A 23,449-nucleotide genomic window follows, 5' to 3' on the forward strand; every position below is an offset into this window, starting at 1 on the left:
TTGCCCATACCGCCAACTGTCGCTCATTATACGAATTAATGTCACACATTTGCGTTCGATATTTTCCATCTTATATTTAGCATTTGTCCAGGGCAAAAACAAAACCGTTGACATCAGCCATCGGACATCGAAAGATATAATGGCATACAATGACATGTTATTGGCAGTTAAGAGACTGTTGAACTTTGGCGGTGCAGCAAGCTGTATTGCACAGGAAGGAATAAGTTAAAATAACAAATATTTAGCTTGTGATTAGCAAGCTTTATTATTTCTTATTTCTCCAACCAGCATCGCTACTTTATCCATCCAACATTAGATGTACTTTGCTTTATCTCGAAAAAACCACAATTTCCTTTGAATTTTCTTCCCTCGGTAAACATTTGTATATAGAAACTTTGTTTGCTCTCCTCTCGTTTGCCACTATCTGGGTGTTGCGGCAATTTATTGGTTTTTCTTGCTTCATAACTTTAGTTTTTGTATGTTTTGATCGCGTGATACTTGGCGTCGCTAAATAGGCAAAAACTGGCTGGCGATATACATAAACCCGTACAAGGTTCTGTCTCGACCGAAATCGGTGGTCCGTGGCAGCACCTACCCTCTAATTCGTGGCGTGTTTGTTTGCCTTTCGCTTTCGCCGCGTCTTTCCTTCGACTTTCCTCTTTTGGCCAAAAGCTTCATTAGTGCCAATGCACCCATCATCGCAGTATTTGTCGCTGCCAGTTGGCACCGAAAGGAGCTCCGAATTGTGTTACGCGTCCATGAGGTCAAAACCAATCGATTTTCTCGGCTTTTTCGGTCGCGTTTTTCTTGCGATGTTCCTGTTTTGTTATTTCTTCGCTGGGGCAGCACTCGCATTTGAGAATTGTGTTTTCTGTGGCACACGCTGCGTATGAGCAATTTATTTCGATAGGTTTGCACTTATAGCTTCCACGACACTTTACACTAAACAAAGATATCAAGTAAACTTTTTGAATGGGCCAAACAAGGTAATATTAAACTTACTACGGCTGAAACAACATATTGGATAAAAGAATAAAAAGATGGCTTGATTTGATATTTCCGTGACGGTTGTAATTATTGTTGTGTATGGACACAATAATAGGTTGTATTCCTTTGTATGAGTAACATTGCAGGGCCATGACAAATAATTGTAGCAGTAAGTGAAACGATAGTATATTTTTGTGAATTAGTGGGCTCTCGTGAACTAATCGACAAAATTACGAGAAACCCATATCGATCGTGTTTAAAAATGTTATTATTTCCACAATTTCTACATCTCGGGTTTAATTAATGCCTAATTTTCTTAAATTAGTTTTATGCAATTATTCTTAGCGGTCACATTAACCAATTTTATGGTTGTTAGACCTACAGGAAGATGTGACTAATTAAGATTCAAGAAAACGTTAATTTTATATATTCCTTTATAGTCGAGATTTCTCCGTTTCTAACCACCGATTGGCATTGCTAATGAAGTTACTATGCAAGTGCCGTTGGGTCTAAAATCTCTTTGAATTTTACGAGGTGGCGTAAATCTTCGTTAGCATGGAAACATCGCAATCGCCAGACGAACTGCGTGGCCACACCCTCAGTAAAATGGTTATAACTCAATTCTGCCGTTTTCGATGTCAAAACATATGAACTAATATAAATTGAATACTTTATGAGTGTTTCTATGTTTGGGTCCTGTCCAGTCCCGCAAGGTTCCTTCCTTTCCGAGTAAAAATACGACAATGGCAAACATGGTGTGACAGGTATTTGGGCATTCATCAACTTGTGTATGACAGCTTGTTGGAACTGCCCATACCATAGTTCCACTCCCTGTGGGGAAGCGAATGCGATATTGACCATCAGGCCATCATTAAATGGCCATAAAACTCTTTGTTAATTTATTTACGCGTAATTATCGATAATTATGGTCTTATCTTTTGACTAGGCTCGCAGTTTTTTGTTTGACTGTCTGCCAATTATGTCGTGCATTGAATTACTGAATCCCGGCCAATTGCTAATTTATTTAAACTTTATTGAACACCATCAATTGACTCAGAGTCACGCAGAGTCAGGCCAAGCGAACATGATTAAACTGATTAAAACACAATTTTTTAATTATTTATACGTAGTCGAACTGTGCGGAAAATAAACCTAAGATTACTGCTTGCAATTAAGTGGGTTTCCTCGATCATCCCCAATTGACCCGCCGCCCAATCACTTTATAAGCTAAGCCTGGTATCCAAAATAAGCAGTATCCAATGGGCAGAAACACAGAGGCGAAGCAAACAATGTTTTCATAAACGATTTTCGCCTGTGACCGCGTCGCAGAAATTTCTGAAAGAGGCGAAAGGCGAAAACGAGAAATAATGAGGCATTCCATTCCGCAGAGCCTCCCAACCATCTGGAAATGCCCAACAAGGGGCCATCGCAATCTAATTAGACATAATAAGGCAGGCAGGCAGGCAGTCGGCGGGGGTAGAGGAGGCCCATCGGGTTGAGGGCACCACTGGTCATATATACCAAAGAGTTTGTCAGCTCGGAGCGGATCCACTGTTGCCAGGCGAAGGTTAGTTTCGCTATAGCCCCAGCCACTCCGCAACTCTAGCGACTCCAGCCACTCCATCCACTCCAGCCACTCAAGCAGCAACTTGGAACTGACCAAACGACCCAGCCGGCAAGGCCCCAAACAGCCTCACGAGAATTGGCGATCGCAGTGCGGAGTTTTTCCGGCCATGCTCTGTGCTATTAAAATATATTACAGCAGCAATTTCAGCCGACTTTATTTTTGCGCTTAGCTGCGGCTCTTGAAGTCCGCAAACCGCTGTTCGCTGCTCGCTTATAACTTCATTTTTTATGGTCATGAAAGTCAATTGCAGTTTGGCATTTCTTCGATGGATTTTCCCCTCGTTCGTCCGTGGAAATGCCATCATCATCGCCCTGCTGCACCTTGGGATCTGTATTGTGGAGAAGAAGTCGTAACTTGGGCGCAGCGTAAACTGGGTTGGTGTGGAAAACTATTATTCACTTTGCACGAACAACTTTGCAACTGACCAGTAAGCATATGGACACATTCTAAAGAGAATATTCTATTCTAGTTTTGTGTAGCCTTTGTACGTGTATCAAAACTAATTTTAGTTCTGTATATTCATTTTGAGATAACCGGTTTAAGCAGTATGAGAAGATTATTAACCTCAAGCTTACCGGTGACTTATGAAGTATGCAAATTTATATAACATAACGGGCCAAGGATTTAAAAAAGATTACAGTTTCAGCAATACAATATACCCTTGAACTCTAGGGCTATACGACCAAAAAAGTTCTGCTTTTTAGCAACCCACACTCATTGTTTCAAAACCAACGTGTGTCGCACTTCACGCCGCCTTTTTGGGGGCACAACTTCAGTTGGCAATTGAAAACTCATAAAAATTCTCACGTTTCGCTCCAAATTTTGTAAGTCACACAACTTTTTGGGGCTTTGCAAAATCACCATACCACAACGTGCCACACACGCCGCAGCAAAAACAAAGTGACGAAGAGCAGCCACAAAGTATGTGAACGTGTGGAAAGAAACAAACAAAATCATAAAAAAAATATAAAGTGTTTGGCTATTGAAAGATTAATGCCAAATGTGATCGTTAGGGTAAACTAAAGCTACAAACGTGTTGCCAAGCCGAGCTGCTCAGGTTCCGGATTAAGTTTCTCTCTGCAATCAAACTATTATCAGGCCTCAAATTGTAATGCTGTTGAGAGCTGTAGTTGGAGTAGTTGCGTCGGTTTCCTGTAAAGTGAAGTGCGGATTACTGGCTGCCTGATTGACCAACGGCTATGCAAATTCATCAGCCGACAATGCCCCAGAAACACAAAAAACCGGTGGCACTTTTAGTGCCCTCCAGGAGGCCCACGCGTCCGCCTACCATACAAATTAACGATGGAGCAATGAACTCAAAACATGGTCCATACGGTCTAATAGTTTTTAATTTCGGAACTCGTGTGGACCCCCAAGGCAAGTCCGCTAATGAATGTTTTTGTCTTCTCCAGAAGTCGCGTTTGATTTGTATTCATCTGACCAACACACCTTGGCATTTGTTGTGTTCTTTTTGGCAAAGAAAATATACTCCGTGCCTGGAAAATAATATTTTTATATGTGATATTCAGGTGTAAGGTCAAGTGTTGCCTATGGCAGTTCACACAGAACAAAAGGCCGTGGATGAGCAAGGTTTCAATGGTGTGCTATAGGCCTTTCCATGATATCCAGTTTCCCTTCTAAGCAGTTATTTTCTTATAAACAAGCATTCAGCCTAAGCTCAATCCAAAAACTCAGTGAGTTGGGAATTCTGCTATCAGAAGTCGAAGCGGAAATGTTGAACAACTGTTTTGCTCTCTCACATGATGTTTTCTTATATGGACCCTTTATATATACTTGTATACATCTACTTATATATATTTCACGCTGCTGACTAATATCGCAGAAATTGTGCCTTGATTTAGCCAATGTCGTTGCACCCGCGAATATTTAATTCCGGCGGTATCCCTCAAAATTCATTGTGAATCACAAAGTTGCCGTGCGCACATGTTGAATGCACAAGACCTGAACTGCTTTCAAAGTGGCATTGAGATCTTTAAACAAGTCGACACCCGCATCTTGGAATTCTGAAGCCCCGAGAAGAGTGCTTGGCAAACGGAGACCCACGTAAGCACTTCCTGTGCGACATTTTGTTTGGTTAACCACGCCGAATGATAAGTAATCATGGGCAGTTAATTGATAACGAGCTCAAACAATACGCTGGCAGATACGTACGTTGGAGAAAACTGTGCCAATTAGACAGGAGTTCAGCAGTATCATTTCAAGAGTCTCCGGCTTCAGTGTATTTGCTACCAAATGGAATCCAATATACGGCAAGGAAAACTATTTATTTTCAGTTGCAACCGAAAAGTTCTATTATTTATTAATTACCGAATTAAGAGCTAGCAGCAGTTGGCTTATCACATGTTGTAATTGAATCATTTTGAAATTCTGGACAGCTTACATCTGAAATTGTTTAAAAATGCAAAAGGCAATTCTAGTTGTTTGCATTTATTGCCTATTTATTAAAAAAAAAATTCGAGTGAAAATCGACAACCAATTAAACGAGTGAACAAATTCCTAGAGGAATATCCAATGAATGCATTTATCATAAAATAAATAATTAATTCTTGGAATCAGTGTGCATATTCAGTAAATAAACTTATTGGAGGGTCACTAACAAAAAAAAAAGTATAAAACAGTTAAGTAGCAAATCGTATGAAATTTATATAGAAATTTGTCTGTGCGATTTGTTATCTTTATTTAATTAAGATTGACATATTGAAGCTGTTGTAAAACAAGTAAAAATATGACGGCGTCTATCTACAGACTTTAAGTTGTGATTACTCCCTTTCTTGTGTATTTTATAATTAAAACACTATCAATAAGAAGTCTGATCAAAAAAACCACGTTAAACTCAATTGCTAACCACAGCCTGCCATTTTCAATTAGAACTACACGCTTCTGATAAGGGTTTCTTATGTATATAAAAAATACACTTTTATACTTTATACTTTTCAACAATAGACACAATTACTCGATGCAAGTTTATTTAGAACTCAAAGATCAATAAGTCCTTTTCTAACGGGCTTTTATTGCAGAAAAGAATCATCAGTCTTCATCTCATTTTCACATGCAATTCCATAAAAATAAGGCTGTGTATTGAATATTGGCTAAATAAAATATTGGAAATTTTGTTTTTCGTGCACCTATGCTAAAATATTGTTTTAAAATGATTAAAAGGTATCTCATAGATGGAAAATTTGACAAAGTTGCCCAACTCCACCAATGACTTTCAAACCTGGAAACTGCTAAACCTTTGAAAAGCGCCATCTACTGTACAGGGTGTTTCCCATAATATCTCTGAGGGCGCTGCTGTAAAACTACATGTTTTGTACATGTATATCTACATGCTAGCATGTAAATGATTTTAGGTTCCCGCACTTGTTGTTTTTTTTAAATTTTTGTTTAAATACGTTATTACAATGTTTTTTTTTTTCTTTGCAGCTACAACATGCGTTTTGAGCCTCTGGGCCAGAAAATGTTCACACGCCGCAACTGGTTGCTGCGCTGCAGCATCCTAATCAATGTGGCGGTGATCCTGTACATCGGCAGTCAGCTGATGATCGGCGGCGGCAACAACTTCTCCAATGGCGGTGGCTTCCTGCTGCAGGAGCAGCAACAGGTGTCGGTGCTGCAAGTCGGCTCCGCCTCATCAGCTGCTCAGGTGCAGCAACAACAGCCGCCCACTCCCAAGAACCAGAACGTAAGATACATCTAGATAATGCACATACGACCTTTGCACCATCGCCTCGTTTCCTCTTCAGCAGGTGGTCGAGATCTTCGAGTCCGAGGAGAAGCAGCTGGTCAATGCCAACGCAGATCCTCCAGCACCAGCGGCTCAGGTGGCTGAAGGCGCTGCTGGAGCTCCGCAGTTGGCGAACGACAGTGGTGCCGGTGCGGCTGGTCTGGGCGATCCCGCCCAGGTGATCGGAAACATTGGACCCGGCGGTGTCGCCTTGAGCGGAAATGCCGAGGTGAACAACAGCCAATCGGACGGCGGCTACATAGTCACAGGCGACGAGAAGGAGCTGGAGGAGCGGGTACGATCGCTGATCAACTGCTTCGACCACGACTACCACCAACAGACCCTGCAGCGCGGCGACTTCTGGGTGCTGCAGAACTACGTGCGGGCGGAGCACGGCGACATCAAGTGCCACGAGTCGATCACCTACACCACGCACGCGGACTACACGTTCCTGGACAACCTGGTGCCGCTGCTGGAGCGCTGGAACGCCCCGGTGAGCATCGCAATGCACGCGCCCGGCACAGACTTCCAGCCCACGCTGGACTCGATCCGGTATTTGCGGGAATGTCTGCCCGGCAGCCACCTGGTGCGCGCCTATACCACCTTCCACATCTACTTCGGCACCAAGCACATCCCCAAGTCTGTGCCCAAGCCTCACGAGGTCTTCAAGACGGGATACAACTGCACACTTCCAGCTCCGTACTTCAACGTCAGCTCTGGTCACCTGTACAAGGCGCAGAAGAAGCTGCTGTATCCGGTGAATGTGGGGCGTAATATTGCCCGCGACTCGGCACTCACCCACTTCATCCTGGCTTCGGACATCGAGCTGTATCCGAACCCGGGTCTGGTCAAGAAATTCCTCGAGATGATTGCGCGCAACGAGCAGTACTTGAGACGCAAAGCACCCAGGCAAGTGCCTTCACTTCCTTGAAAGGAAAGCCATCTGATTGAGATCTATCTTCTTTTGCAAATTATAGAGTATTTCCATTGGCCATCTTCGAGGTGGAGGAGAACTCCCCAGTGCCTCACGACAAGACAGAGCTGCAGGAGTTCCTTCGCACGGGCAAAGCCATACCCTTCCACAAACGGGTGTGCGCCAGCTGCCACGGGGTGCCCAAGTCCAAGGAGTGGATGTCCGCCAACGAGACGGATGAGCTTAGTGTATTCCACATAGGTACTGAATATACAATTACAACTTTGTGCCCTGTAGATTAAATTAATGTTGTCTTTGCAGGAAAACGAACGGGTTACTATGTGCACTGGGAGCCCATCTATATTGGAACTCATGCCGATCCCCATTACGATGAACGGCTCAGCTGGGAGGGTAAAAGCGACAAGATGCCTCAGGTAAGTTACACCACATAATAACTTCGCAGAAATAATATATTAAATAATATTTTAAATTTACAGGGCTATGCGCTCTGTGTGATGGACTACGAGTTCCACATACTGGACAACGCATTCCTGGTGCACAAGCCGGGCATCAAGGTGCTGAAGAAGGACAACCGACGGGCGATGCTGTCCGGCAAGACGAACCAGCTGATACGGAAGATCATTTATCCGGAACTGAAAATAATGTATGGCATGCGCAAGGGATGTGCGATATAGTAACTAATACTGAAACCGAGCTGAGGTCAGTCCCGATTGAACGGGAAGGAGGAAAAGGCGAAAAGACTACAACCAACTTCACTATTACTATTTGCAATGCTATAGATCGGTTGTGTCGACTACCGGTTCCCATTCCCTCTATAGCATTGAATGCGCACTTCAAGTGCGTGTTTTACAATTAGCTAGAGACTTAGCCCTAGAACTAAAGAGCATTACGTATTTAGGCTTAGCTATAGGTCAGGACGTGTAACGCCATGGGGGCCTATTGGGTTTTACCGCGTTCTTGGTTATCTTTTTCTACTCTGCAAAGCCTTGAGAGCATGGCTTACATAGACTTAACGTAGTTAAATGTGGCTTTTAGGTATCGTGGTGTATTCCATTTAGCTGGCCATTCTTAAGTTGGAAATAGCCGCCAAATAAGCAGATGGCCCTTTTGATAGAGCATGCTTAAGAATCTACGCCTACAATTGATCCACTTCCATGGAATTTCTGTAAATAATAACACACTTGGACCTATCCTCCCTTCTGCTCTCTGGACATAAGCCGCCAGAGACTTGAGTTATGGGGTGTCCACCACTCATAGGCAGTCATTATCAGTTACTTTTAGTCTAGGCCATAAACTTAAGTGTAACGTTATTTAGTTGAATTTTCCATATACATTCATTAACGAGTTAAAGATAGTTTTATCGGATTTCCTTTTTAAAATACTCAAGCGAGTTATTGAGAGCAACATTATTTTTGTATACCGGGCCGAGATTCCTAAACATCAGCAGAAGAAGCAGTCTTACCACTTTTGTGTTTCTATCTTTCCGCAGTAAAGGCATAGATTTAACAATGTTTGTTGGGCAATGTAGACTTACTGCAAAGACCAAAACGTAGATTAGACCGATACCGGGCCAAAACAATTCCATCGTTAAATATTTGACTTGATTAGCAGAGTAGGAATCATTGAATTGAAACGTATTAAATAGACTTTGAGAGTTAAAGCGTAATAGTACTAATGATAAAGACAAGTTTCAACAAAACACAATTACTATTAAAATTTATACAAGAAACACACACATTGAGAATTGATTTGTTTACTTACCGCACTGAATGGTAGGCTGAGCAGTTAATGCAATTGAAAATTACTTTTCAATAAGCATAAATGCGAACCGTGATATTTGTACTAGTAAAGCGATTTGGAGATGTTAAACCTATTTGATAAGAAATGAGGGAACGATCAAAAAAGAAAGATCAGAGGCCCATATGCATTAAACTTAACCTAAATTTAGTTTTGTATTAATGTTTTTAATTAGTGTTGAACATTAAGTCAAACTTGTGCACATATAAATGTTTAAAACAACATGTCGAAATCGAATCCACGATTAGACTTCGAGTGAAATGCTGAAGGTTTTTGTTGCGTAGGCCTTAACATAATAAAGATTTGTAATTGTAACTAAGCTGTCGGTTTTAGAGAGTTTAGAAAAGATTAGTACTTAGCTGAAATACGGCAAATTTTACGTATGTTGTTGAATATTTAATGCAGTACGTTTTGAAAGTGACTTGGGAACAACATACAACAGATGGTGTTTGTATAAGTACATAAGCCTTGATTCCGCTGATATCATGTTTGCAAATCAAGTCTTCGCTCAAAAATTGATTTAATTACATATTTTCCATTCGTAAGACTAAAATATCACTAAACATAATGAAAATGTTAAAAATGTAGCTAAGAGCAGAATTAAAATATAATTAGAATACAAAAATTTGAATTACAACAATATATTTGTATGATGTAAAGAAAAGTGTAAAAGTGCCTTAGACAAAACGATGAATATAAATTATTTGTAAGAACATTAATCAAGCAGCTGAATAATATTGAGTTTGCAATTAAATTGGCAACGCTGTGTGTTCAAGCATACAGCATATTTTTGTATGTACATATATAAATAAAATCGTACGGCAATGTATTAAATTAAAATGTTTACTATATATCGAAATAGATTATTTTTTATAACTTGAGTCTATGTCACAATTTGTATTGAATGAGTCTTCTTGATGATTCACAGCCTGCCAATTATTTAACTTCTTTTGTTTAATGAAGAATACTTTTAATTAAGTTGTCATCTAATTTTATTAGGATTTATAACTAATTTGACTAGAAGTCCTTGATCGTAAAATTTAGATTTACACATATTTCAAGAACGCCTCATATGTCCAAATAAAAATGTTTTAATAGGTAATTGCAAATCTGCTGAGCATGGACTACTAGCTAAAACCTATGGAAAGCTACACAAAAAAAAGACAAAATAAAGAAGAATAATAAAAAAAACGATTAAAAAGTCTTTCACCTTAAACATTATTTTCAAGCGAATAGTCGAATGGGTATACGTACTTAACTCTGTCAAAAGTCATTTGTTGCGGTGCCTTAAACCAGTTCTCCGGTCTCATGACATTTGCTGCATCTTTCGTCATTACTTAATTTAAGCTTTGATTCTTTAAAAATCCCCACAAGCAAAGTTAAGGCCTAATACCAAGATCATTGTCAGATTGTCAGATTTTCGTGATTGGTACGGCCTCATGGGCGCAGTCGGCCTTGACTTTATGTTGGATTTTCTGGTTTCTATTGATTTTCGGCTGTCTGTTCACCGAAAACAAAAGTGCGAAATATGGTAATCAAATCAAACATAAATTAAATGCTGACTTTGTTCATTAATATTTAAAACAGTTGCTAGCCGAAACTGGAAGCAGAGCTTTCAGGTTTGATTAACTGACTCATCTCGAACGAAAGCGAGTTCAAAGTATTCATTCTTTATTTTTCCATCGGACAAATGTTAAAGCGGAAACAAATTCCCAGAAGAAAGTAGATACCAATTGTGAAAGAATCAATCAACAAAATATGGTTGCAAATTGTAAACACCGCGGGGTTTTCAACCTAAATTATAATCGCCAGTTGCAATAATGTTTCATTTCTGTCGAAATGTTGTGCCATCCGATGTCTTTTCGTTTATTCGTTATTTATTGACAAGTTTGTTTTAATGGCAATTGAGGCTGAGATTACGACGGCGACGGCAAAAGCTGTTGCGAATCCCCACCAGGTAGGGGAAGATCACCAAGCTCCGGCGACGTTTCGCTCGCTCCGATGATCATCATCCAAAAGAGCTTCAGCTTCAGTTTCAGCTTCAGATACGAATGTGAGGTTACCAGTTAATATCTGCGCTGCGTTTCTAGCGCAAAACAGTCGAAATTGTCAGCTCGTTGGTTGAGCATCGCAGTAGCTCTTCCTTAGTTTAACTTTTAGTGATCGCAACCCGAGGACTAAATACAACAGTTAAAATGGCTAAAATCTTAATCAGTGCTCTATTGTGCGTTGCCATGTTTGGCTCAATGGGTTAGTATACTATATATTTTTATATAATTTGCAAAATGAATGACTTTGGTCACAAACTTTGCTGGTGCTATACTATAGCAGCGAAAAGTTCCAGAAGGTGACACAAAGAAGTGCATATACGTCAGCACAAAATTTCAATAAACTCATTTCATCTTGAAGAACTACAGATTCATAAAATTTAATTTTTATTGCTTCCTATTCAAACAAATTCGCATATTAATAAGAAGACCCACATATCCGTATCTGAATGTGGCAAGTCCCACGTTTAGTTGCAATTATTCAGTTTTACAACGCATAAAACTGATACTCATCCGACTCACAATACCAGGAAATTACGCGATTTTGCAAACAAATTAACCAAAAAGTGTATGTAGAGAAATGCAAAGAAAGCTCAATAGGTGCCAGTAATTATTGCCATCGTAATGGCCAATATGTAAAATCCCACCGAAATTTCATTGCTATTTCAAGGTCAGCAGGCAGCCTTTTCAGAAATTTGATTCACACGCCGCAGCGGGCAGCGAAACATCAGTATTGCATAATCTTTGGCTGGCACCAATGGTCCATTGTGTGGAACGGGTTTATCTCGCGGATAGCGGTCAGACATGTTGGGGGAGCTGGAGGCGACAGATCCATCTCGGTGCGTGCCCAGCCGGTTGTGGTGACCTTTAAGCGCGTTTGCACCTCTTTCGATTCAGTACGACATCTTTACTGTGTCAGGTTTCGAAAAAACCAACGGTCGCGAATCGAATTTCGAGACGGACGTCACGTTTTAGACGAAACCTTTTTTGAGCTCATAAGTGGAATGGTATTTTAGCATGTTTATTGATTACATTAATGGAGGTAAAAACAGGAGCAATCTGCTTACTTCTTTTTAAACATTAAACTTATTAAATAGAAAGGAAATAATTTAAAACCATTAAATTGTTGGCAGAACGTTCACAAGATAAGTTGTTATAGTTGTTCTAATATTAGTTGGTTGGTTTTATATCAAATGATAATATAAATGAAACTGATATTGAAAGCGGTTTATGACGTCAATGACAGCAGCTAAATATGCTCATTGATTTTTAAACTGGTTAATATGGTAACAGGTTTTTATTAGAGCAGGTACTCCAAAAAGGCGACCCTTTATGTGGACTTTAACGACTTATTCCTAAGATATTTTGCACAAAAAATGATTTAGAATCTTAAGCTTTTGGAATTAGTTGGCATTATAAGCAACGAATATGGTTCGTATGCATTCCTGGCAATCCCAATTCACTGTCACTTTCTACAAGATGTACAAGCTCCTATATTCCAACGTCATAAGTCCTATTCCCACTACACACGGAATGTCTTAAAAACACAACCATCACTTCATCCAAGTCCCTGGCACTTGTCTACTAAGCAAACTTATTTCTGTTACACCGCATTAAATAAACATTTTTGAATCAAATTCGCGGGTTCAACAACCGGGGTATGTGCCCACAAAGTCATTAAAGTTTCAAAGTTTTAATACCCGGGTATGTGTATGTAATATCGCGGGAAGACGAGAAAATCCATTGTCAAGTGGAATGCTGCCCTGCGGCAATCCCACGACTCGTTGATCATAAAGTACGTATCAAATAGCTAAAACAAAAAAAAGAGCCAGTTTCCCATCATAACTCATTAGAGGTAAGCTAGCCACCCCAATCCCGTGGATCGATATTAACCGTCGTACGCTATTTCTTCCAGCTGCCGCTGCCGCCGGAGGATGCAAGGAGGCGAATGGAACCGCTCCCGTTTCCGGATCCTGCGATGCCTACATCGAGTGCAAGAACGGAGTGGCCGAGGAGAAGCTCTGCCCCGACGGTCTGCTGTACAACGAAAAGTCCACAGGATACCCCTGCGGCTACCCCATCGACGTGGAGTGCACCCAGGGACAGGCCCGCCTGCAGGCCGCTCAGCCCACTGATGAGTGCCCCCACCAGTTTGGATACTACCGCATGGGCGATGCCAGCCACTGTGGACAGTTCATGAACTGCGCCGCGGGCCGTGGCTTCGTGTTCGACTGCCCCGAGGGTCTGGCCTGGAATCCGGCCACCTACAAGTGCGATTGGCCCGATCAGGTTGAGGACTGCGATGCCGAGGCCTTCCTGGGCTTCCGCTGCCCCGCGCCGGCACCCAAATCTGAGCTGCTCGGCGAACAGGAGGCGGACTACACCTTTCATCCGTCGCAGGACAACTGCCAGGTGTACTTCATCTGCATTGAGGGACGTCCGCGTCGCATTGGCTGCGGGGAGGATCAGGCTTTCAACCAGGAGCTGAATCAGTGCGACGACATCGAGAACGTGCCCAACTGCAGCAGTGACATTCGTGAAAAGGGTGCCCAGATCAAGGCCGCTCGTCTTCATGCCAAGAAGAACTAAGTCAAACCAGTTGTGATTTTGCCCATGCACAGGCCATATGGCGATAGGCTGCTCGAGTTTTCTAGTCTGTAGTTAAAGAATTTGGCAAACTGATTGTTGACATTTTGCTCGTCGAAATAAAAAACGGAAAAACATAAACAAAAACCACTTAAGCTTTCCTCAATCCACAAACTCCGCTCCCAAATGATATGCCATCTAGCTAATAACCTGCGTACATTTTTGTCATTACAGTTCTTGGCTCGCCGGAATGCCCCACGCCCAATGGACGCTTTGCATCGGGCGATCAGTGCGACTCGTACACAGAGTGCCAGGATGGTGCTCCCGTGGAGAAGTTGTGCCCGGACGGCCTGCTGTTCCACCAGCGCACCAAGGCGACCGGAGAGTGCACATACGCCCCGTACTCCACCTGCAAGGAGCGCGCCCGCCTGCAGCCCGCCAACGGAACGGATGAGTGTCCCCGCCAGTTCGGCTTCTATCCGAACGGAGATGCGACCAAGTGCGGCGTGTACCGCAACTGCGCCCACGGCGTGGCCAGCCTGACCAAGTGCCCCGAGGGCCTGGCCTTCAACGAGGAGACCTACCAGTGCGACTGGCCCGATCTAGTGGCCAGCTGCAACGCCGAGGCGTACCTGGGCTTCAACTGCCCCGCCGCTGACTCCGCCGATGATAGCGCTGCCGCCGCCGTGGACGTCAGTCCGGAGGGTGAGCTGCGCTACTATCGCCATCCGCAGACCTGCAAGAAGTACTTCGTGTGCGTCAACGGACATCCGCGCCTATACAACTGCGGCAAGTACCTGGCCTTCAACTCGCAGTCCAAGCTGTGCGACTTCTACAACAAGGTGCCCGAGTGCTATGCCCTGCTCAAGGAGAAGCAGCGCCTGAAGGCGGAGAAGCAGCAGCCCCAGGTGGCTCAGCCGGAGGCTTAGGGTCTTGGAGAAACCAATGGACTCTCAGAGGCTGCTAGCTGTACTCTTCATGTGCAATAAATATAATGCTGTAAATATGTAACTGCTTATTGGTTATGCAATGAATAAATAAGTAATCTATATAGAAATGGATGTGCACTGTTATTTGAAATTTGTGATCTATAAATATTGAGGTGTAGAAAGCTTTTTAGAAGATTTCTCCAAAAGAACCAAGTAGAATTTATCCCACACTTAACTAAAAACTTAATTTGGTTTCTTGAGTTTGTAATTTATTATCAGTTTCAGATTTTCCGTTTTTTGAATTTAGTGTTAGTTATTAATAATAGGTTTTTTACTAGTACTTGGTAGATTAATTAAACTTATATTATGTTACATAAGTAAGATGGCAAACCACTTCCACACGGTTAAGCATTTGTTTGCGAACTCATCATGGTCGTTTCTTCACTTCATTTATAATTTTTACAACGTCTTCATTTATTAAAAAAATATTGTTTTTAAGAACCAATTTTAATCCGCAGTTACGATTTTGTTTTGGAAATTATTTAAGCTCGAATTTCGTATTGTTGATTAAAAACATTTATTCTGTATTTATCACTAAGTAACCAATTAATTTTCGTTCAGAATTGTTTAGGACTGCTTAAAACTAAATTCTTCATTAATCCTTTTGGATCCGATCGCTTCCGTTTCCTCTGATTCGTTTCTTCTTTGGCTATAAAAATTAAATTACATATAGGTATTGTTTTTTGAACTTTTGCACTATTCTGTTGTAGATGTTTTTGCTGTTGTGTGTGAGTATCAGTTTGTTCGTTATATTAAATTACAACAAATAATTGGTAGTTAAGTTAAGTATTATATTTGCTTTTACAAATTTTTGTTTCACTTCGATTCATATCATTTCTTTCTTGCTTTGTGGTGCTTGGCTAAGGCGACTTTTGTTTGGTTGTTTTCACTTTGTTTTTGTTGTCTTTACATTTTGCAATATATTTAACTTTTGTATCCGTTTTCATGCTTTCCGCTTTCTTTCACATATACAGAAATAAACAACTTGCACTGAATGAAAACTAAATAAACGATAGTTCGACAAAAGGAGTAAATTCGGAAAAAGAAAACAAATGTCTTAGTCGTTTTAAAATTTGTGCTAGAAATTCGGCTATTAAAATTATTTAAGTTAATACACACACTTGAGAAAAAGTACATATCCTTTCATTTCATTGTTTTTGTTACATTTTGGTTTTCATTTTAACATATTCAGTCTTTCAGCTTTTAACATAAATAAATTAATTAAATTAATTTATTTAATTACATTTAAAACATCATGCTGCTTGTTGCCTGTAAATAATTTTGAGTTCTATTGCATTTATGTGGTAATTTTTCAGTTGTCTGCCTATCATTGCTTGTTTTTTAAATTTATAGCCAAAAAGGTTTTTCAAAAATTTTGAAGAAATTTTACATCCTTAGTCAAAGTTTGTTGTAGAAGCCAAAAGTTTTGGTTGCTTGCTTGCTGCCTTCTTTAACTTAAATCTATTCTATATATTTTTTATCATTTACATTTAATTGTATTAATTATATGTTTGGTAATATAGTTTTTCAACTACTCCCCTCGTGTTTTTTTTTTTTTTGCGCTTTTGAATAGCTTTTACTCCTAAACTGGTTTTGCTCTGTTTTCCCATACGTTTAAAAACTGTTTTAGTGGACGTAGAATCTCTTTGCTTTGGGTAGTTCAAAATGTGTCGCTTAATTTTAGTTTATCGATATATAAGAAATATATAAAATTTTGTGTCTAAATTCAGTTGTTTTTAGGAGTTGTTTTTGTGAAACTAAAATAACTTCTCTTTCACGTATTGGTTTAAAAGTTTATCAAATACTCTCCGTTCAATTAAAAGTTTTTTATTTTCTTGGTTTTTGGGTGGGGCTTAAGTTATTTTAGTTTTATATAGTCTCTTTCTTTCGATCATTGCTTTAATATATGTACGTAAACTGAAAAGATTTCTAAATTTGTTCTCGTTTCGCTCGTTTCTTACTGTGTAAACCGGTCTCTTGTTAAGGCATCTGCATTTTGTCACTGAAGTTGTGTTTTTTTCTTTTGTTTCTAGTTTTGGTTTTGCATTTTTACAGAATGTTTTAACTGCATTGGAATTTGTTTGTATTTTAAATTTCAAAACAAGACTTTCCAAAATATAATAATAATTTGCGTTTGCCCAAAGTTTTTGAATTTTTGCTTTGACTCCTAAAAACAACGAAATATGTTTTTGTTCGTTATGAGTAATTTTGCTGTGCCTTAAGATACAATTTCTTTTTTTTTGAAAATTTACGTTCACTTTGTAGTGCTGTAATAGACAAAGTTTCCCGTTTCCCTTTGTTATTAAATGGGTTTTAGTTGTTAAAATTTTGTTAATTTCGAATTAAATTTAGGTCTCTGAATAAACTTAAACTATTAATTTTGTGGCCTAACTTTACAATGCGCATTAAGTAATTTTAGTATGCTTATTTAATGTATTTTTTTTTTGCACGCAAATAAGCGCTTTGCTGGATAACCATGCTTAATTGGTAAGCTGAAATAATTCAAATTTCAAAGTCAAAATCCGTAAAAAAAATAAAAAACACGGTTGTGTATAATATAAGAACATTTTAATAAAAATTCATTTAATTATAAATTGGAAAACTTAACATTACGCAATAAAATATAAATGTTCAGGAAGCAAAAGTAAATGTCAATCCAGATCAAAAATAATAGGAAACTTAACTTTTTAAAGCAATTAAAAACATATATTGAACGACATAAAAATGCCTACACTTTTTTTATAACCTAAAAAATGTTCTCACTTAATGGGGTATTTTGTGCTCCCACTTAATTGAATTTTCGCTTTTTACCGCCACGTTTTTTTCCCTTTCCCTTTTTGGCCAGTTTGCGCTTTTTGCTTCCATCGCCACGCAGAGCTGATTCCCGACTAATCTCCCCAAGAATTTCATCGCCAAGTGTGCCTGCGGATGGATAAGTCCTTTTAAATTTCTGATATTAGAGAGGAGTAATGAGAGCATACCCAACGTGGTCAGCTTTCGCTGGCGATGCTTCTCCGCCTTGGTCACCGGCAGACGCATCAAATAGGTCTCCTCGTACTCCTGCTTCTCCTTCTGAGCATGGGATAGAATCTGCTGAGCACGGGAACCAGATGAAATCTCTGTGGGAGCATCCAAGTACTCCTCTTTAAGGTCCTGCAGCATGGAAGACCTGGTGGGAAAAGAGACATACTTTGCTGTTGAATGGAAACTAGTTAGAAACGGTGCTCAAACTCACGTAATGGCCCGCTTCTTGGCCCGGTCCAGTGCCTTTTTCTCCTTGTCGGCATCGCGTTCGTCGCCATCGTAGTAAACGGGCTTGATGCGCGGTGGCACGTACACTCCGGACTTTCCGGCTGTTGCCGCTTTCCGGGGCATTTTCGCTGCGCCGGCCTCATCCTCGTCCTCCTCCTCGTCGTCATCGTCCTCCTCATCGCTGTCATCTTGTCCATCGTCGTCGTCTCCTCCTGCTCCGCCTGCGCTGCTCATCATATCATCCGGATTGGGCTTGTAGAGAATGGGATCCGTACTGCTGGAGACCCCAGTGGTGGCTGTCTTTACCAGTTTGTCGATCTGGTAGCGTAGCTTGTGGTCTATGGGACGAATCTTCTCCAGCACCGTGCGAATCTCGATCAGGCGTTCGATGGAGGGATCGCCCTCGATGGTCTCGCCGGAGCATTTGCGCAGCACCACATAGGTCAGATTGATCAAGTAGTCCAGCAGCATGTGGTACTTCACCTCCAGGAAGCTCAGGCCGTACTCCGTGGTTAGTTCGCCTCGCTTCACCCGCTGCAGCATGCCCTCCACCAAATCTGTCACCTGCTTTACGTTGCTGTTCATCTCCCCCAGCAGCTGAATCGCCTGCGGGATGTCCTGGCCCTGTACCTCGCAATCGTAGTCCAGTGCCTTCAAGGAAGAGTTGAAGTAAAAAATTGAATGAGTATAGGAGTCATAAGAATGACTGATTTAGGTGCATTAAGTACTAAGCAAAGGGTTTTATTAATTCGGCGCTATAGCAGCTTTATCAGCTTACCATGCTTAATTCCAGATGTGTTCTAAGCCCGTAGTCGGCTTTTTTGGTCGATTCAAATACAACGTGCCACCATATATTTACATAACATTTTACCGCATCTACCCCTTTGCCTAGTTGAGTGTCGCGCAACTCATTTGCATATTTTATTGGTTGCCATTTAATTATTTGCATTTTACAACATTTTTGGCAGCACACACAATCCACCGCCCACACCTCACCTCACGGGCATCTGCTTTTTGACCGACCCGGCTTATGTTGCATTTATTTTCAATTAATATTAATAAAGCAGGTGGCTAAAGGCAGTGGATCTAAGGGGTGAATGGGGGTAGTGCTGCTGTGCTGGCGATTGGTTTGCATGTTTTAGATATTAATTGCAAAATACAACGAAAAGCTCATTTTTCATATATTTGTTTTTGTCATATGCGGTCTGCATTTTTGGCCTGCAGTTTACAAAGCCATTTACCAAATAATTATTTCGACAGCAAAGTTGCTGGTCAAGTGCAGAACAACCCGCAGCATTTATTTCAAATTTTGTGTATGTCCTTATTAGCAAATTATTTTAATAGTATTTTGTGGCCACGCATACACAAAAAAGAAAGGGAGGTTTGGACAAAGGATTTACTACAAAACTAATATATATATATATATATATATATTTGTTTTATTTATTAATTCATTCATTTTTATTTACCATATATATAGTTGTCATCTGCAATGATTGCCAGTTTGAATGCAATTACGCGACGACAAACCGGACCATCATAGCGAATAGTCACTGTCGCACAAACAAAGCGTTAGATAAAACGCAGGCATATTTTAGCGACGAAAACGGCACAAGCCAATTGCAGAAACCCAACCCCCACGTACAGATGGCCCAAATGAGATGATATGGGCATAACGAGGCTTCCATTATAAAGTGGAGCCCAAATAGAGCACCGTCTATATGGGACCTGCCACAGAAAAATAAACCAAATTGCAAACTGCGGAAACATAGACAGACCACCACCCGGTTTGCCCTCTATCCACCACCCGAAATGATTATAAATTCTAGGGGCTTTTGTGTCATTTGCAAATGCACCAGCCAAAACAATGCAGTTTTTGCAATTATTGCAGTTGTTGCAATGCTGTCGATGTTAAGCATTAACAGTTATTACGCAATGCATTTCATGTGCGTGGCCGCGAAAAAGGGGTCCTTTGGGCCAAAACCAACACATAATTCGCCCATAAGTAGGCAATACGAGTGCAATTGAATTCGTACCGAGAATCGTCCCCCCTATTGTATATATATGTATATGTACATAGGCATTTACATATATACACAAATAGCCACCGGCCACACTCCAGCGACTGACAAAGGATGGAAAACGCGAATAAACAAACAATATTTCGTGGCAATTTTTCCGTTGCATGAATAAAATATATACTGCAATTTCTGTGGGCTTTCCAGCCAGGTTATGACCGTTCATTTTATTCATTTCTCTCTCTCTCTGCGGCAATCCGCTGAATTTAATGACAACATTTGATGGCGTCTGCCCCATTCTACCCAAAATAAAACCCACCTTTTTTGCCAACCACAAGCGCAGCTGCACAATTTCAGTGGTGCCTAAAATAATTTGGGTGTAGGACACCTTCATTTGTATATAACCAATTTATTTTTATACTATTTTATGCAATAATGTCATAAATAAATGTGTTTGCATGTGGTTTAAGCCTCGTCTGTGATAATTGCGCAAAAGCCTTTGCATATTTATGGGCTGAAATTCGTATTGCATATGCAATTTTCGACAGACGACATACGCTTAATGCATTGGTTATCGCAGCAAAAAAGAAAGAGGGGCCAATAATGCCAATAATGAGGGTTTCTGTTTGTGGTGTATCTCACTTTGCAAACATTTTGGTATGCCCGACACTTTTTGTTCGACTTTTTACAAATTTATTTTATAATTATATTAAATAAATTGTATTTTAAAGCAAAATTTAGCGAAGGGAAGCTGTTTTTGTGGACTTATGCATTCAATAGTCTCCCATAACCCGTAAAAATAATGAACTGCCGGCCTTAAATTACCAATTATTGCTTACCGCAAAAAGTGGGCAGGTGACGAGCTCATCAATGTCAGCTTGGCAGATATGAAATCACTGCGAAACACTTTGTTGCTCATCGCGATGGCATCACTGCAAGCCCAAGTCAAAGGATAGGAAATCCTGGCCGTTTAGAACTACAAATGAAGCTACCTCTCCTACACAAAACCCCGCATTTTAAGCGCGTCAGCCATGGCAAGAGTTCCGTTTTCCCCATGGCCGGGGATTGTGTATCGCAAGGCCCATTAGAAATCGATTGGCATAACTCAAAAATTGTGCAAATTAACGTTAACCCAACGAACCAGCGACCAGAGAAACTCCGCAGAATATGACGGCAATGCACTCAAAAAAACTTGCAAAAGACATTAATTTCATAAGACTTTAGTTTTATACCCCATACCGTTTTATACCTCGGGGTAAGTTAGAGTGTATATTTATATTAATAAATCTTTAAAAATATCTCAAAGATACTGAAAACAAAGATACTATACACATGATACAGTGCTATCACTTTTGGTTAGAGTGTATCTGCCGATACACTCATCTAATACCCTCAGGCTGGCTCCAAACCGCAGTGAGCCACCCAAACACATAGCCACCCAAAACTACAAATCCTGTCCCCCAAAAGTCTGATGTCGCGAGTTTCCCCCCAAAAGGGGCATGTGCAATTTTTGGTTGCAAGTGTCGCTGTCTTTGTCGCCGCTGCAGTTCGTGGTGTTGACGTTGTATAATGCCAATAACCGAAATATTGATTCTAAGTCATGGGTAGAGGGTGTAGATTTTGTGTTGTTGCACTTTAAGAAATATATCATATTTATAACGGTTTTTCCGTTGCTGCTTTGTTATAAAAAGTAATATACAATATTTGCCATTAATTTCTAATATTTTTAAGATACATATTAATTACTGATTAACCAAAGTTTGGCTTTAAGCAGGCCTAAAATTATTAATTTCAAAATGTAACACACATTATTACACATTTTGCCTGGCAATTACCAATTTATTTATGAACGCATAAATAACAATTGTAAAAATACGTCTGACTCTGATTCGTATTGTAATCCCAAGAGGAAAATATTCCACATTTGACGTTGACATTATATTTGTTGTGGTTCGCATGTGAGTTGGATTTGCGTGGGTGGATTCAATTTGGTTTGGTTTGGGTTTGTATCCGGCAAAAACGGGAAATGAAACGGCTGTGGTCGAACCAATGGAAAAGTGAAGCTGCACAACGAGCACTAATTTTAAGCACCAAAAAAATGCCATCTATAAAATGGCATTGCACCATACAGACACCATCATTTTCCGCCTCGATTCGCAATTGACAATTATCAATTTCAGATTTATTTATTCAACCCCCATCGACCAAATTGTGAGCAATGTTAAGGTCCATTATTTATTTTAATAATTGGCAAACCCAAAAGAGCGAAATAAATTTGAAAAAATAGCTAAGTGGATTGGTACTGAAGGTTGCGCAAATAAATTGTAAAAAGTAAATACAGGGATTCATGTAGACAAGGGCGAATATTAGGAAATAAAAATTTTAAACAAATATTTTTATATACCGTGCGTTATATAAAAGAGGTCAAAAGACTCTACAGTTGGAGTCAAATGAACGTAGGATAATCAACATCCGTTTACTTTGTAGGGTTGAAAGGAGATAGTTCATAAGCTTTTTGGTTCTCATATTTTTAATTTTCGTAGTGCATCTGTAAAAGAATATTCGCTTTGAATCCACCAATATGCACATTCCAATTCCGTTTCACTTTGTTCGTTATTATTTAAAAAATACAAATATTCCAGACACATACACAAACCGAATGGAGTGAAACAAGAAGCTGAAAAGGCTGAAAAGTAAATAAAAAAGCAACGACACTGCTATGAAATATTGCCAATCAGAAATGAAACCGAAAATAAATCGATTGTTGCAACAAACGCACATAGCACGACAACATGGACGCCAACATGGACAACAACAACTACGAATCAGACTAGCCATGGCCAAAAAGCAAAACAACAACCATATGTCACTGGAGAAAGGCCGAAAGAGTCGGAAACAACACGTTCCCTGTCCCATTCCCCCGAACTCTGCGTTACGCGAAAAAGTGGGTGGCTTTTGGGGGGTGGGCATCTGGGTGGTCATCTGGGTGGCGCCAGTGTAGTGGGTCGGCTGAGTGATTGCCGCGTCTGCGGGGGTGCAAATTGAAACAGAGTTGAGCCCCGATCTCTGAAACTCTCGACCAGCCCACGGATCCACCCGTTATGGCATCCATGTGTTGTCGTTTTGTTCGCCGCTCGTTTGGGCCCAGTTCGTGTCGCTCTGCCGCTCCTGGCCAAAAGCCTCGCGGACCCAACAAGCGCGTCGAGTGATTGGGTGGCACGGAGGTGAGGTGGTGGTAGTGGGGACTGGGCATATGGGTTTTGGGATGGAGACTGCCTGATTTCCGCCGCTGCACGTTGCATTTGCATGTGTGTGACATAATTGGACAGCATGGAACGTGAGCACAGCGGAGACGCATTGGATGGCAGGCACAGTGGTCAGGAGGAGCTGCTATCCACGAGCTGGGACTCATTTACCCGAAATATGCTATTTTATATGCCTTCTGGTACATAAGTTGATCAGGTTA

At 40.6% G+C, this 23,449-nt stretch overlaps 3 protein-coding genes across 6 annotated transcripts in view; 2 read left to right on the forward strand and 1 right to left on the reverse strand.

Moving 5' to 3' along the window:
* The window catches only part of LOC6528113 (beta-1,4-glucuronyltransferase 1), a 33,204-nt gene extending 23,795 nt beyond the window's left edge, over positions 1-9,409 (forward strand). For 2 of the 3 annotated variants that reach the window (XM_015198393.3, XM_039371337.2), the window contains exons 4-8: positions 6,059-6,317; positions 6,379-7,268; positions 7,337-7,533; positions 7,594-7,706; positions 7,770-9,409. In XM_015198393.3, the coding sequence (XP_015053879.1) occupies positions 6,066-6,317; positions 6,379-7,268; positions 7,337-7,533; positions 7,594-7,706; positions 7,770-7,967 (1,650 nt within the window). In that variant the 5' untranslated portion in view covers positions 6,059-6,065 and the 3' untranslated portion in view covers positions 7,968-9,409. The remainder of the gene's footprint in view (positions 1-6,058; positions 6,318-6,378; positions 7,269-7,336; positions 7,534-7,593; positions 7,707-7,769) is intronic. The other variant, XM_039371338.2, reaches the window with a different exon arrangement.
* Positions 9,410-11,139: 1,730 nt separating this feature from the next.
* On the forward strand, positions 11,140-14,781 carry LOC6528115 (protein obstructor-E). Of its 2 annotated transcripts, none has more exons than XM_002089146.4 (2): positions 11,140-11,340; positions 13,959-14,781. In XM_002089146.4, the coding sequence occupies exons 1-2, from the start codon at positions 11,286-11,288 to the stop codon at positions 14,651-14,653; spliced, it is 750 nt and encodes a 249-aa protein (XP_002089182.1). In that variant the 5' UTR covers positions 11,140-11,285; the 3' UTR covers positions 14,654-14,781. The 2 variants fall into 2 exon arrangements, with proteins under 2 accessions (XP_002089182.1, XP_015053880.1); XM_015198394.2 differs by lacking the exon at positions 13,959-14,781 and adding an exon at positions 13,054-13,871 and having other exon boundaries at positions 11,149-11,340.
* Positions 14,782-14,900: 119 nt separating this feature from the next.
* The window catches only part of LOC6528116 (neuroguidin), a 38,394-nt gene continuing 29,845 nt past the window's right edge, over positions 14,901-23,449 (reverse strand). The window contains exons 2-4 of the mRNA XM_002089147.4: positions 17,949-18,616; positions 17,695-17,882; positions 14,901-17,635 (exon numbers count right to left, since the gene is read on the reverse strand). Coding sequence (XP_002089183.2) covers positions 17,502-17,635; positions 17,695-17,882; positions 17,949-18,616 — 990 coding nt within the window. The 3' untranslated portion in view covers positions 14,901-17,501. The remainder of the gene's footprint in view (positions 17,636-17,694; positions 17,883-17,948; positions 18,617-23,449) is intronic.

Source organism: Drosophila yakuba, chromosome 2L (genome assembly GCF_016746365.2).
Source record: "Drosophila yakuba strain Tai18E2 chromosome 2L, Prin_Dyak_Tai18E2_2.1, whole genome shotgun sequence".
Taxonomy (NCBI): Eukaryota; Metazoa; Arthropoda; class Insecta; order Diptera; family Drosophilidae; genus Drosophila; species Drosophila yakuba.

Coding starts and splice junctions, on each gene's coding strand:
- LOC6528115 (XM_002089146.4), top strand. CDS start 11,286: ATGGCTAAAATCTTAATCAGTGCTCTATTGTGCGTTGCCATGTTTGGC. Junction 11,341..13,958: donor TGCCATGTTTGGCTCAATGG/GTTAGTATACTA, acceptor TTGTCATTACAG/TTCTTGGCTCGCCGGAATGC.